The sequence below is a fragment of the Macrosteles quadrilineatus genome, unplaced genomic scaffold (genome assembly GCF_028750875.1).
Source record: "Macrosteles quadrilineatus isolate MER2022 unplaced genomic scaffold, UCM_ALF_1.0 Scaffold_1__1_contigs__length_201487025, whole genome shotgun sequence".
Classification (NCBI taxonomy): Eukaryota; Metazoa; Arthropoda; class Insecta; order Hemiptera; family Cicadellidae; genus Macrosteles; species Macrosteles quadrilineatus.
Window position 1 is genome coordinate 2231155 of NW_026542594.1, and position 15934 is coordinate 2247088.

The following is a 15934-nucleotide window of genomic DNA, read 5'->3' on the forward strand; positions in this document are numbered from 1 at the left end:
ACCATTAACATGTCAGTGAACTTAGAGTGAATTTTACGCCTGTATGTAAAAAACCTTGGTTAATTATTGAATATAATATAGGGTGGTGCAAAAAGGATGGTCGGATTTGAACTGCCTAATACTAGTAGGGGGGAGGGCCCACTGCCGGCCATCTGTAAGTCGACCATAGCAGTGGCGTATCTAGAACATGGCCTTGGGGGGGGGGGGGGGATGGAGGAACCCCAACACCGGGGGGCCTGGGTGGTATGGAATAAAATTTTGCAAAATTAGAACTTCAAACTCGCGTTTCAAGGCATTCCAGAGTTTTCCATTCCAGGCATCACGTTAAAAAAACTCCAAAAATCAACCCAATTGAGGCTGTCTCTGGTCGGTCAGAATCAGGAAATAGCAAGTAACTAAATCAAAATCACAATACAACAAACGAATAAATTATCATTAAGTTGTTGTTGTACTGTAGCCTTCTGAGCTGCGCGTTCTTGTTATTTGTGTATGTCAGCTGTAAAGAGGATTTAAAGGTAAAATATCCTTAGGCTACTGTTAAAAATTGATATTAATATAGTTGAGAAATTCGTGTAATATAGTTGGGTTAATTCGAGAAATATAGTTGGGAAATCCCCGTAAAATAGTTAAGAAATTGAAAGTGTCTCCCCCCAATATTTTTTTGTGTGACGCCCCTGACTGTAGGTAATGACTGTAGGTAAAATTATGGCGGTGGAAAGAGTGACCCTCCCCAGGCACCAGGACCTATAAATTATTACAATGAAATGAATTCAAGTTTTCTTGGTTTTTTTGCCATATCGTCTATTACTTCTTCTGAAGAAATGGCAATTTCTCGGTGGATACTGAGTTAGGAAGATTATGAAATTACCCGCGACAATTCCTGATTGATCCTCTGTGAACAATGTTCATTATTAACCCATTATGGAGGAGGTTAAGCAGCAATGCTACTTCAATGCTGAGGTAGTGATGAAATACTATCGATTGTATTGATAGTTTGTTACCATCGATAGTTTTCCGATAGTGAGACTAACCTAACTATCGACCTTAGCTATCGATAGTTTATCAAGCTGAATTAATGTTCATAAAAATACATTTTATCCATAACAATGACATTAATTAATGCCATTTCAAAGAGTATGATCATAGTACAGCTCTACGATGATTATATAGTTTCTTTGAAGTGATAATTTATATATTATCTCAGTTTGAATACTACCAATCTACCTTAGATTTTACTAGTCACGTTGGAACAGGAACACTCAACACTGCAGACAAAACCACACTACCAGGGTTAGGGGTGGTAGTTAGTGTTTATCTCTGTTATCAACTGACTGCAGAGGTTAGGTTTGCGAGTGCTTCTATGTTTATAGTTTCTGATATATGATTTGTATTTGTTTTAAAAAGGTAAGAGAGCATTTATGTCTACTGTATTTATAATACAGTTACAATAACGCCTATTACTCTGTTAGCCTACACCTTGGCAAGCAATTTACTATTAATTATTTCAATTTTAGTACATGGTGACTTAAGTTTTGCCCGGAGAGTCTTACGTTACATTTATTAGTAGGCCTATAGATAGCAAACTCTCCTACGGATTATTTCTGTCTCGCTGAGGATTGAGAGAATATGTATATATTTTCTGTGTTATATGATTCTCAGCGCATTCTAATTTTGACGTTGACATATCCATAAGTTTCTTGTACTTTTGATAGTTCTTATGCTGTTCATCAACAACAACAACTGTTGTATTATAATTATTGCTTTATTTTTGTAGATATTCTTTTATAATATTAGATGTTCTAAGCCAGAAATGTGTATTTTTAGATAGTATGTCGGGAAGAACAAAATCGTCTGTATGGCAGCATTTTAAAAAAGACGCAAAAAACCCTTCTTTTGCTACTTGTTTAGTGTGCAATAAACAATATAAAACAAGTGGAAACACCACTAACTTTAAAGATCACCTGAAGAGGTTTCACCCCTTTTTAAAAAGTTATGGTTCTACTGAAGTTGAGGCAGACGATGAAGATGGTCTAGATGAACCAGCGCCAAGCACTAGTACAAGTTCCAGCTCATGAAAAAGTACTAGTCACAAAAATGTTATTAAGCCGTCTAAAGGAATTAAACGTCCAATCAAACAATATTTAGACCGTGGAAACAAATAATGACAAAAAAAGTGAAACAAAACAAAAACTAGATAATGCATTGGTTAAAAAAGTTACTACAGATCTTGAACCATTTACCATTGTGGAAAGAGAAGGATTTAGAAATTTTATTTCTGTGATCGACCCAAAATACGAGCTTCCGAGCAAAACTACTGTAAAAAATGTCCTCCATCCACAACTTCATGATAAATTGAAAGATAAGTTAAAAACGCTTCTAACGGAAGTGAAACATGTAGCAGTCACAAGTGATATGTGGACATACCCCTCTACAGAGGGTTACCTAACTCTAACTTGTCATTTTATTCATGATACTTCCCTTTGTTCAGCGGTCTTGAGTACCTCTTGTTTGAAGGGAAGCCATTGCAGGTGCTGCCCGTTCAATCATAGAAGAATGGGGTATTGTTGACAACGTAGTTTGTATGGTAACAGACAACAGCTCGAATATGGTTGCGGCTGCAAACATCCTGAAAATCAAACACTTGCCTAGTTTTGCTCATACACTCAATCTTGTAGTGCATGATGCCTTAACTGCCAATGAAGAAGTGGCAGCTGTCATAAAGAAGATAAAGGCCATTGTAACGTATTTCAGAAGCAGCTCTTTAGCTTCAGACAAGGAGACACAGTGTAGCTTATCTAAGAAGACATTGAAACTAGTAAATGACACTCCGACACGCTGGAATAGCACCTTAATGATGATTAGGCAAATTTTAGAGGTTGGGGTTGGGGATAGCCTTGTCTTGGCAATGAGCTCTCTTAAGAACTCCCCACCACAATTATCAGCCGAAGACAATTCTCTTATGAGGGATATGGTGGAAGCCTTAACACCATTTGAAGAGGCGACTGAACAGATTTCAGGGGATCAGTACATCACGGCAAGTCTGATTAACCCCTTGGTTATTGGGCTAATCAACCACCTTAGAGAATTGGAGACGACTATGGCAACTGAAGGAGGAAGAATCTTAATCCATGCATTGATAAGCGCTGTAAATCAAAGACTCTTCCCTTATGAAACGAGAACAGTCCCGTCAACTGCCACGCTACTAGACCCGAGGTACAAAGGATTTGGCTTCAGAGTCCCGGCAAACATTATTAAAAAATGGTTAACTTCGGAGGTGCCATCAGCTGTGAATAAAGAAAAGTCTCAACAGCCACAGCTACAAAAAGCTTCTTCCTCGACCCAGAATGTTGCAGAAGCTACACCTGAGGAGGAAACCCCACCATAGAAAAAAAAGATAAATCTTCTGGGTTTTGTCCATAAAATTGCCGCCCATCAACGCCACAGGCATCAGCCACAACTGACGCCATAATAATCGTCCGGCAATACACAGAAAACAAAGTTATTGAACCCAAAGGTGAGGTTTTGCAGTTTTGGAAGGATCATTACAGCAACATTTTAGCAGACATTGCCAGAAAATATCTGTGCGTGCCAGCCACATCAGTGCCTGCAGAGAGGGTTTTTTCGAAGGCGGAGCTGATAATCACTGACCAGAGAAACAGACTCAAGCCCAAGTTAGTGGACGCATAGATTTTTGGAAAAGCCAACATGTGGTTGTTAAAAGTTTAGGTGACATCAATGTGTTTTAATTAACTCCAACCACTGTTTAATATGTTTTTATATTTAGCTAACATGTCTTTTAGTTTTAGGGGTTTCTCATTTTATGCCTAACTGATTTAACAGTTTATGATTATTCTTGTTTGTAATACATAGCCTAGGTATTTAAAACTTTCATCTTACATTTTCAGGCTGAAGGTTTTATTTTTATCCAAAATACATAATATTTATATGTTATTAAAATATATTAGGTATTATTCGAATTTAAGATTGCAGTTTTTTAAATCACCTTAAACTAAAAAATCGCAAATTGATCACCATAAAAATACTATTGATAATATCGATAGTTTAAAAAAAAATATCGAAAACTATCGATAGTCCAACTATTGATAGTATTTCATCACTATGCTGAGGGCCACTCTGTCAACCACTCGTGATGGGGGGAGCCTACTTTAATTCTTTACTTTTAAATGGCGACCATAATTAAAGTGTAGAATGAGTGGTGCGATCTTGTAGTCTTGTTAGTGACTAAGGCTGACATATTCCTTAGACACAGCTGTTAATTAATAGCCCATACAGCCAATGGCAGCTAAGGGACCTACAGTTTGTAGTGAAATTCGAACCACGTTTTTGCATTGTAACTAACGAATTGGTCTACAGTCGGGACCACGTAAGTTTGCAGTTGAGGGAGGAGCCTATTTACCATATGGTTTTGAATAAACCAATGAGAACCGTGCGGTGTTGCCAAATCTAATAATACCAGCTGATTTGAAAATATTGCTTATTATATTTTAATTAGTGTTGTCAACGGGCGATGTGGCAACGTCGCACTAGCTTTGCCTTGTGATTGGCTGCCACCAACTGCAAACTTACGTGGTCCCGACTTTAATTAATTATCACTGAGCCCCCGCTCGTTTTCGGCGCCGTATTCTCGTGGTAGGGCACAATCCAGTTAGACTATATACATTGATGGATTCACGACACACTGAAATTTATTTATTTTTCACCATAAAAGATAGTCGTCTACTAATACGATCTGACAGGTATATGATCTGAAAGGTTTTTTTTTCCAAAAAAGATGGTACAGGTTATCAGTAATTTTAACTTTCTCCATCAGATGACAGACCCATTTTTATATCCTCTCATTCTCTTTTTTGGTGAAAGAGGCTTTAACATACAACTCATGAACAAGAAAAAGACAGAAGATTCCACAACACCTTTCGGGTCACCTGTTGCCAATTAAACTAACAATCATAATAAATATCATATTAGACTAATTCATCAACCACATTTTTTAAGGTGGTTCTGATCTAAGGCGTAAGTGGTGATCATCTTCATCATATTTACCCTCTCTTTTAGCGAATTTCCCTATAGGGAAGTAGTTCTATTACCGTAGGTGGCACAGTAAGACCTAGGCTCGGGACCAATTTAATTTTTCATTTTGATGTCCCAGAGGCCAAAAACGCCATTCGTTCAAATTTGTATATTGTATATATATATACGTTCGTGAACGCAATAACTTGAGTAATTTTTGTCCGATTTTGATGAAATTTGGTTTAAAGGTGTAAGGCGGGATAAACTTGAAGAGTTCGCGAATCAGCATGATCGGACCATGAAAACGGGGTTTTACGGGGGGTTATATGGGGTAAAAAATGGTTTTTCTCATTTTTAACCCTCAAAACACAAAATTTCCCAATTTCTCTCTAGACCTTTTTAAAGAGCTTAAAAAAACAAATAATTTAGTATATCAAAGTGTTTTAGCGAATTTCCCTTGTAGGGAATAAGCTATTAGGCCTACTGTAGTACAGTACTCATGGTAAGACCTGGACGCGGGACAGATTTTTTTTTGTTTTGAGGTCCCTAGTAGAGGCCAAAAACACCATCCATTCAAATTCATATATATATGTGTCCGTTAGCACGATAACTCGAGGAAAAATTATCTGATTTTGATGAAATTTGGTATAAACGTGCAAACCTACATTTATTCGAACGAGTTCGCGAATCAGCATGAACGGACTATGGGAACAGGGGTTTTATGGGGGTAAAAATAGGTTTTTCCAATTTTTGACCCAAAAAACATAAAATTTAGCAATTTCTTTCCAAACCATTTTGTAGAGCTTAAAAAACAAATAATTTAGTATATTGAAGTGCTATTATGCGCCTAATGGGGAGCGAGCTGGCGTAGTAGTTGACCAGATGGTGTCAGTCCGGTCAGTCCCTGAGGTCCCGGGTCCGATCCCCGCCAAGTCACCAATGGATTTTATCTAAGTGATAATGCCGCAACCCCTAGGTCTAGCCTGAAGTAATGTGAAAAACAATCCCAGGCTTGTGCCTTGCGTCCTAGGACAAAAAAATAAATGTATGCGCCTAATGGTTACGGTGAAAATTCCAAAAAAATTTAAATACCCATGTTAATCTTATGGAGAATAAGTAAACTGTTGTAGTGTGCTTGTTTATGAACATATTTTGATCAAATTTAGAAAATGTTTTTATTTCTTACTAACTATTAACATAAAAAGAAAAAAAACAGGTTTACCCTCCCTGATGCAGCAAACCTAAGTACTTGTTAAACTAATTCTATTTAAATAGGGAATAAAATGTTATATTTTTAAGTAGACATTTTAGTGTAAATCCAATCAGGCAAATGGAAATTTGCTTAGTCTGCAGGTTTGCTGCGGCGGGGGTATTTTTAAGGTTATTGGTAATGGAGAAAATTCAAAAAAACTTTAATTTAAAACTCCCATGTTATTTTTATGGAGAATATTGTAAAATGTTGAAGTTAACTTGTTTATGGACATATTTTGATCTAACTTAGCAAATTTATTTATTTTATACTTAGCTATTAATATTTTAGTAATTATTAGTTTCCTTGTGGCAGCAAACCTAGGTACTCGTTAAAAATAATATTTAAATACATTGAAAAACATTTCAGACAGATGGAAATTCGCTTAGTCGGCAGGTTTGCTGCGGCGGGGGTATTTACTGATTAAATTACACTAAGTTAAATATTCAAGATCTTAATAACTTCACTTTATCTTCTGTATTAGCTAAATTTGCGTGAAATCTTAACCCTTCCTGGACGGGCGAAATCGTGACATAGGACGAGAATATATTAGAGGAAAAAATAAAAATTAATTTTTCTTATTTTTATACAAGTATACATAAAATAAACACAGTGGAACACTTCATTCTGTGAAAGTAATTTTTTACTCGCTTTTAACTATGCAGATATATCCGCTACCCGTCCGCGGATGAGTAGAAATGCAGCGGATAAATCTGCCACCCGTCTTCAAAGATATGAACACGACAACGTTAGGCAATAAATAAAGAACAATATATAAACAATAAATAAAGACAATGTAATGTTGAGCGCAAAACGTTGAGGGGACTCAACACCCGGCAGGTAGGAGTGGTGGTAGGTGTGCGGGAGCGGGGGAGGCGCTGGAGAGGGGTTGGCGCGGGAGAGAGGGGGGAGTGCGGGGGAGAGCGCAGTCATGGAAAGAGCAGGAAAGTGGTGCCTTGTTACCGCATAACATCAGGTTACTGCTCAAGCACCTGACAGTCTGTCTGAAGAGAAGGCGGATATAACCGCTTCCCGTCCGGGACATCAAAAACCATAAGCGGATATATCCGTCACTCGTCCGCGAAGGGTTAAGAGTAACCGTAGTTGTTATTATTCTAGGACATCCAATACATTTCACTCTTAAATTAGCAACAGATCAGCAGTTAGATTACAGTGCCACTTACCTGTAACCTCTTCTCTTATCATGCAATTTTTTCATTATTGTCTGACAAAAACTGACATTATCATGTAATCATCAATGTGAATTCTCCAAGTTTTATTCCGATTGTGGGAGAATAGTTTGTCTTGTTTCAAACTTATTTACATTTCCCATTTTAAAACGTTTTTATTAGCTCGCTTTCTTGTCCGGTACAAACTTTGAAATCAATTTTATACTAACTTCCCGACGAGCTAGAGACTTGAAACTTGAAACATAGCTCACAAATGGAAGACAATGCAATATTATATCATTTAATTTTCATATTTCCTTTGAGCTACGCCCCATGGGCTTGTTTTTATTAAATCGCTTTCTTGCAAATTTTGATACTTCCCGATGAGCTAGAGACTTGAAATTTGAAACATTGCTCATAAATGGATGACAATGCAATATTATATCATTTAATTTTTATATTTCCCTTGGACTACGCCCCAAGGGCTTGTTTTTATTAGCTCGCTTTCCTACAAATTTTTATATCAATTTTAAACAAAGTATCCGATGAGCTAGAGGCTTGAAACTTGAATCATAGCTCACAAATGGATGACAATGCAATATTATATAATTTAATTTTCATATTTCCCTTGGACTACGCCCCTTTGGCTTCCAAATTTTCCATGTTTACATTTTAAAAGAATGTAAACATATAAGAGAGAGGTTAAGAGGTACAGGTTCTGCTTCCGATATATTCTAAAAATATAAAACAACTAGCTGTTGTACCCGTGCTTTGCAACGGGAAGAGGACACAGAATGCAAAAAAAGTTAATTGTACTGCACCCTGTTGGTAAACCTTGTAACTTTTTAATGCTATTTAATATCATAGAACCAACTTGTGTAGTTGAAACAGCTGACAAAATTCTGTTATTCCTTTTAAATATGATTACTCATAAGGTTAACATGGGAAACTCCAGGGCCACTGGGGCGGAGCCCGAAAGGACTTTTGAGATAAGAATGTGTCTATATGTTAATCGGGAATGTGAACTATCATCACACCAAATTTCAGCCCGATCCGACCAGTATTTTTCGCGTTTACTTGTCACAAACATACATCCATACATCCATACATCCAAACTTTCTCATTTATAATATTAGTAGGATCATTTCAAAGTAAAGATAAAACATCTGATTACAGATAATAAGGTTTTGGGTTTTGGTTATGCATTAAGAGGCTATATAAAATAGATTTAACATATTTACACATTAAAGACTAAAAACTAGATAATAATTTATAAATAAAAATACTTTTTAAAAATGCCACGTTTTTAAACGCACTAAAAAGTATAAAATAATTTATGAAATGTTGAGAGAATAAATACTTGTATTTAAAACGAAAAACGTGGGGCGCATGCTGATTTACAATTAACTTCACCTATTGAACTATGATGATCTATTGCATGCGCCCCACGTTTTTCGTTTTAAATACAAGTATTTATTCTCTCAACATTTCATAAATTATTTTATACTTTTTAGTGCGTTTAAAAAGGCAGGGATTGTGTCAATTTGAGTCTTTTCACGGGATTATGTTCATCATCAAACTTGACATGTAATTCACACTATTCCGATAAACCTTGAAAACAAATTTGAATAGTTGTCAAGCTACAACCTACCAAAGGTAAACAGCTTATACATTTAATAGAAGTATTCCCTGGAATTGAGGTATTTATTCCTGTCACTGTCGTATAGAATAAGATTGAGAAGTAGTCCCAGTTCCTCACATTTTCAACAATTGCTTCGTACACAGTTATTAGTGTGTGTATATAGGAGCTTACAGCAGCGATGTACCGTGTGGGGGAGGAGCTCCCGCCTGGACTACCTCGCCCGCCTGGACAAACTTTTTTTCCATATTCTCCACGTTGTGTTACCACTTACCATCTTTCATATGTATTTACCGTCTTGAGATTCGAGTGTCAGGATTTGATCTTTTGTAAGGTGATGATAAATGAGAGTGAAGTAAATAAACACGCTTCATCTCCTCTGATCACTAAAAGTATTAAGTTAAAATATTAACTTTCTACTTTCGTTTTCCAGATATTATTTTTTGGCAAATAAACCATACAAATACCATAGGTTTTTATAAACATTTTAGAAAAAAGAAAGTCAATAAGTTACTGCATTACGCACTTAAAAATTAAAACTCTTTATTCACACACTATCAACAATTATTTATTAAACAAACTGCCTCTTTTATAAATATAAATATAGGTAATGATGCTAAAAATTTAGACAATCAATAGTGCTGCACCCTGTTGGTACATTTTGTAACCTTTTAATGCTATTGATAATCACAGAAGCAAATTGTTTAGTTGAAACAGCTGTTAAGATTCTTTAATTCCATTTAAATATGAGTACTCATAAGGTTAACATGGGAAACTCCAGAGCCACTGGGGCGGAGCCCTTTTGACGGATCTGCACCAAACTTCACACAAACCATCCTTGAATAATGCTTAATAATGCCTGAAAGTTTGATTAAAATCTGTCGAGCGGTTTTGGAGTCCATATATATATATTTATAGTATATATATTTACAAACTTCCTCTTTTATTTATTCTCTCAACATTTTATAAATTATTTTATACTTTTTAGTGCGTTTAAAAACGTGTTATTTTTAAAAAGTATTTTTATTTATAAATTATTAAATGTGTACATTGAATCATATTCAATACACAACTTAGTCAATATCTAATGTCTATACTCCTTCATATTTCAAGGTTTACAAAAAACACGTAAGATAAGATAAATAATTTATATACTGTATGTTAATTTACAAATCAAGACAATGGTACAAAACATTAGTTTCACTCATAATGAAAACCACACACATACATATCACACCCTGTGAGTTGCAAGGACATCTTCAGACGCTAGGTCTAGGGCAGCACTTTCTCCAACACCTTCAACATAAGGTAACACGTTATATTTTATGAACATGTAGGAAAACCTGGAAAACACAATGATCGAATGTTTATTCCTCTTTGGGTTTTCATTTATTATTTAAACTGGGGAGTAGCTGATTAAAACTTTTGGGATTTGAAAATATTTCTTTCGGTCCTTAAAACTACCCTATTTGATCAGTGATAAAATAATGTGATTATTCAATCCTTATTTTTGGTGGTAACATTCCAGAATAGTAATGTTTGATATCAAAGCACTATTGTAATACTATAGTACCGTAGCCTAGGCAAAGACCTCTTGCTCTACTCACGGCAACGTAGAGCTGGCCATGTCCAATCACAGGTTCCGGAAGATACACTCCAACTTTGTAATGCTACTCCCATAGCAATAATAATATTTTACTGTCGCAAAACAAATAGCACTGACAAAGTCATACAGTACAGTCAGAGACAGACAAAGTCAACATGTATTAGCAATAAATTGTTAAAATGTGGCAGAAGTATTTTCAGAATATTTTGGAATTACATGTATTAGCTTGTTGTATATTTTTAATGAAACTAGGACGTCCCAGGGTTGCACAATTGTGCCAGTTTATTAACTTTGAAGAACACTTTCCAAATGTAGCTGTTTCAACATACTGAAGGTTGGTATTGCCTAAAGACCGATATGCCTAAGCACGTTATTAATATTAGGCTCCATTTCCTCAAATTCACAGTGAACGTCAAAACTTTTTAATTTACAACAGATGTGGATGGAACTCATGCTGTAATAAATACACATTTTATATTCTTGCTTGAACGGTAATTTTTTTATTTAAAATTTGTTCACGACAAACGTTTTTAGTATAAACACAATGATCGTTTCTTAAGTGACCCTGCTCGGAAGTGTCCTCTACGAAGAACCGTAGCCCAGGCAAAGACCTCTTGCTCTACTCGTGGCAACGTAGAGCTGGCCGTGTCCAATCACAGGTTTCGGAAGATACACTCCAACTTTGCCAATTGACTGTCCTTGCACCTTGTTGATGGTCATTGATGACAGGATAACAGGGAACTACGTCCGTTCCAACGCAAAAGGGGCAAGTTAATTCTTAGAATCAGTACACGGGGTCCAGATGAAACTCCAGCTAAATACTGCTACAACTACCAGTAGTAAACGTCCGGCAACGCTGTGGCATGTCTTTAAAAAAGCAGAGAAGAGTACTGAAGAAGTGCGGATTCAAAAATTAGGCAATAGTGAAATAAAATAAAAAACTAACCAAGTCATGTAATCACACAAACTAGTGAACCCGTGCGGCTCAACGTGCAGCAAAATAACAAAAGAATTTAGAAAACAAATTCATCTTGTTGACTCTATGTCAAAAATAAAACACAGTAATAAAGCCGAAGGGAAGCACTCCAGCAATTTCCTAGCTGTATGTTTCTTATATTTTGTAAATTAATAAGCTTTCAAGTATGTTATTAGTCCAGTGCAATTAGGTTATGACCCAGAAAAAAATTATAACAGGCTGAAAATTGGTGTATATGTTCAAAACAATGTCCTAAGTGGCCCACACAAAGTCCCAAGAAAACCCAGTTGAGGAATGGCCGCCATCTTGAAAAAACTGCCGCCATCTTGGAAATATAGATTTTTTACTGGATCTGTTGAATTAATTGTCCGAAATGCCTTATTTATGTCTCAAATTAAATGTTTTGGGCTCATGTATGAGGGTAATATATAATTAAAGAGTTTAACATGTTCTAAGCATACATTTTATTTATATTTAAAATAATATCTATAATAATGATATAAATTTACAAAATATTTACAAAACTAAGATCATTCTATATAGGGAATAAGCTATTACCGTAGTACTCTTGGTAAGACCTGGTCACGGGACAGATTTTCTTTTTTGTTTTGACGTCCCTAGAGGCCAAAAACACCATCCTTTCAAATTCATATACATATACTTGTCCATCAGATAACTCGAGCAAAAATTATCCGATTTTGATGAAATTTGGTATAAAAGTTTAAACCTAAATATACATTTATTCAAACGAGTTCGCGAACCAGCATATGATCGACGGGGGTTTATGGGTCTTTTTTGGGGTAAAAATTGGTTTTTCTCATTTTTGACCCTAACACCATAAAATTTAGCAATTTCTATCCAAACCACTTCTAGAGCTAACAAAATATAATTTAGTATTTTTAAGTGTTACAATGTGCCACTCCGTGGTTACGGAGAACATTCCAAAAAATTGTAAATTTAAAATTTCCATGTTGTTCTTATAGAGAATAAGTAAACTGTTGCATTTTGCTTGTTTATGAACATATTTTGATCAAATTTATGAAATGAATTTATTTCAAACTAAACTAATAACATTTAACAAAAGACACCTTTTTACACTCCCCGTTGCAGCAAACCTAAGTAGGTACTTGTTAAACTTATGCTATTTAAAAAAGGTATAAATGTAATATTTTCAAGGAGACATTTAAATGGAAATCCAATCAGGCAAATGGAAATTACCTAAGTCTGCAGGTTTTCCTGTGGTGGGGGTATTTTTTTAATGGTCTTGTTAAAGCCATTAACCGGTGGCGTACTATCATAGTTGGGGGCCTGGGGCGGCTTAGATGAGAGGGCCTTTTTTACATACATATTACACACAAGTTAAATAATAAATACTATAGTAGGCCTACCCTGTTTAAAATTGTTTTAAACAGGGTACCATGGTGTTTATTAAAAAAAGTAACCCTAAACAGTGATTAGAACTAAAAAGAAATATAGGCCTAAATCAAATCAAATCAAATCATGTTTATTAGCACATAAACGTACAGAGGTTTTAGATAAATGCACAGGTGCTTCGTCATTTTTCTTATAGTCTAATATTATATAATGTCCTTTTTTACAATGTATTTAATTTATTAATAATAAATAAAATAGTTTTTTAACATTTGAGGAACTCTTTAAATAGACTAGTCAAAAGGTTTAATAAAAAAGATAACGTCAAGCTTAAAACTAAATAACAAGATTTATAGAATTTAATTATAAATAAAACATAAAAAATGTACAACACATGTAATTTTAGTCAATAACGAGGTCTACATTAAAATTTCACAACAAAAACGATATATATAAAATATGTAACATTTAAAAATCAACAAGATTAACATGGAGAAGGAACTTTTTACTCTATAAAATATTATTGAAGTAACAGGACCTGCTTATAACACTTGAGAGTCATTTAGAAAATCGTCAACTTTATAATAGGCCTTTCTGATCAAAATACTCTTAATGTTATCTGCAAATTGTGCTGGACTCATTGCTGTGTTTTTTAAGTGATTTGGAAGTTTATTGAACAATTTAATTCCCATGTAATGAATACTTCTTTCTAAAGATGTCGTAGAATGATGAGGGTATGTAAGCAAATTCTGGTTTCTAGTATTGTAATTGTGGCTATTTTTTTCTATAGAGTACCAATTTAAATTATTTTTTACATGACACAGAACCTAAAAAATGTAGATACATGGTACTGTAAGTATTTTTAAACTTTTAAATACTTCTTTACATGAGCTTCCAGGCTGTTTGAGGGTCATGGCTCTTAGGCATTTCTTTTGTACTTTCAATACATTTTTTATTAAATTTGTTGCGCCCCATAATGTTATTCCATATTTCACTAGCGGGTAAAAATATCCATAGTACAAAATAAGTTTTGTTTCCATGCTGATACAGTGTGTAAGGCAACTCATATTAAAACAAATGCTATTTAATCTCTTACATAATGGTACAATATGTTCATGCCACTTCAGATTTTCATCACATATTACCCCTAATAATTTCACAGACTTCTGATTCTTCAAATCATCATTGCCAACTGTAACCTTTATTTCACCCTCTCTATATTGCATACTTCTGAAGTGAATTATATTTGTCTTGTCTGCATTCAGCAACAGTCCATTTATTTTAAACCAATTTTCTAATTCTTTTATTATTGTCTCTGCTGTAAATTTAATTTTTTCTGTGCTATTATCTCTAATTAATGCTGTGTAGTATCATCTGCAAACATTACTATATCTGTCTTTATATTCATTGGAAGATCATTAACATATATTACAAACAAAGCTGGGCCTAAAATTGATCCTTGAGGGACTCCTGAATTTACAGTACAATATTTTGATTCATATGTCATGTTATCTATACTTAATGATGTTTTTTGCATTCTTTTAGTTAAATATGATCTAAACCATTTCAGACTGTACCCTCTGATTCCATGTACCTCTAGCTTTTTTAACAGAACATCATGGTCTACACAATCAAAAGCCTTTGACAGGTCACAACAAATTGCTGCAGTGGTCTGTGACCTGTCCCATGCCCTGTAAATATTGTCAGTTAGAGAGATGAGTGCTGAGTTGGTGGAATGAGATTTTCTAAAACCATGTTGACTTTTGGTTATTAATTTATTTTTCTCTAGATATTCCTGTAATTGAACATTTACAGCTTTCTCAAATATTTTTGAAAAGACAGGTAACAATGAGACTGGACGATAGTTTTCAATCAAGTTTTTATCCCCTTTCTTATAAATTGGCCTAACAATTGATATTTTTAGTTTTGATGGAAAATCACCTGTAAACAGTGACTGATTAATTAATGTGCAGATTGGCATAGCTATATAATCTTTACATTCTTTGATTAAGGTGACAGGAATCTCGTCCCAACCAGTAGATTTTTTATTTGGTAGTGATTGTATAATCTTTAAAATTTCATGAACATTTACTTCTCTGAATTCAAAAAACAAACTTTCTGGGTTTATCCCCGTTTTGCAACTGTCAACTGCTTTTTCTGGTGAACTTTTAATATTCAGTTTTTTCCTAATGTTGAGATAATGATCATTAAAATAATCTGGAATAACTTTGGGGTCTTTTATTATGGATCCGTCAATTAGTACTTCTGTCAAAACGCTCTTTTTCCTTGTATTCATTCCTAGCTCATTCTTAATTACTTTCCAAGATGCTTGACTTTTACACTTCGCTTGTGTGATGTACTTATCATTTGCCCTTCGCTTTGCTGCTCTAACTACTTTTTTGAATATCTTTCTATAATTTCTGTAATAACTTTGCGCCTCGGCACACCCACTCTCCTTAGCCTCTCTGTGGAGACGCCGTTTGTTCATACTTGAAACTTTTATCCCCTCTGTCACCCACTGTATTTCTTTTTTATTTTTTACCCTCGTAGGTCTAGGTGGAAACATTTCATTCATGGTCAATAAGAAATCGTTTAAAAAATTGTTGTAATTATCGTTCACACTTTTCCCAAGCTCTACCTTCCATTTCAAGTTTTTTATTTTACTCTTAAATTCAGCTTTTTTACTTGAAGTAAAATATCTTTTAAAGGTTTGTTCTTTAATTTTGATCTTATCCTTAAATCTGGGTAATGTGGCCCATATGGCACTATGATCAGAAAGACCTATATCCTCAACATGAATTCTCTCTGATGTTTCTCATTAGTAATAATATTATCAATACAAGTTCCACTTCTAGGTCTTGTTACCTCCATAACATTGACTTTGAAACCATTAAAA

General features: G+C 34.7%; 3 protein-coding genes across 3 annotated transcripts in view; 2 read left to right on the forward strand and 1 right to left on the reverse strand.

Moving 5' to 3' along the window:
• LOC129005787 (protein Spindly-like) overlaps positions 1-15934 on the forward strand; it is a 200894-nt gene that overhangs the window by 8100 nt on the left and 176860 nt on the right. The window lies entirely within an intron of this gene.
• Positions 2606-3385, forward strand: LOC128983624 (E3 SUMO-protein ligase ZBED1-like). The gene has a single exon (XM_054402985.1). The coding sequence runs from the start codon at positions 2606-2608 to the stop codon at positions 3383-3385; it is 780 nt and encodes a 259-aa protein (XP_054258960.1).
• LOC128981951 (protein LZIC-like) overlaps positions 10220-15934 on the reverse strand; it is a 44071-nt gene continuing 38356 nt past the window's right edge. Inside the window, exon 5 of the mRNA XM_054400992.1 lies at positions 10220-10381. Coding sequence (XP_054256967.1) covers positions 10317-10381 — 65 coding nt within the window. The 3' untranslated portion in view covers positions 10220-10316. The remainder of the gene's footprint in view (positions 10382-15934) is intronic.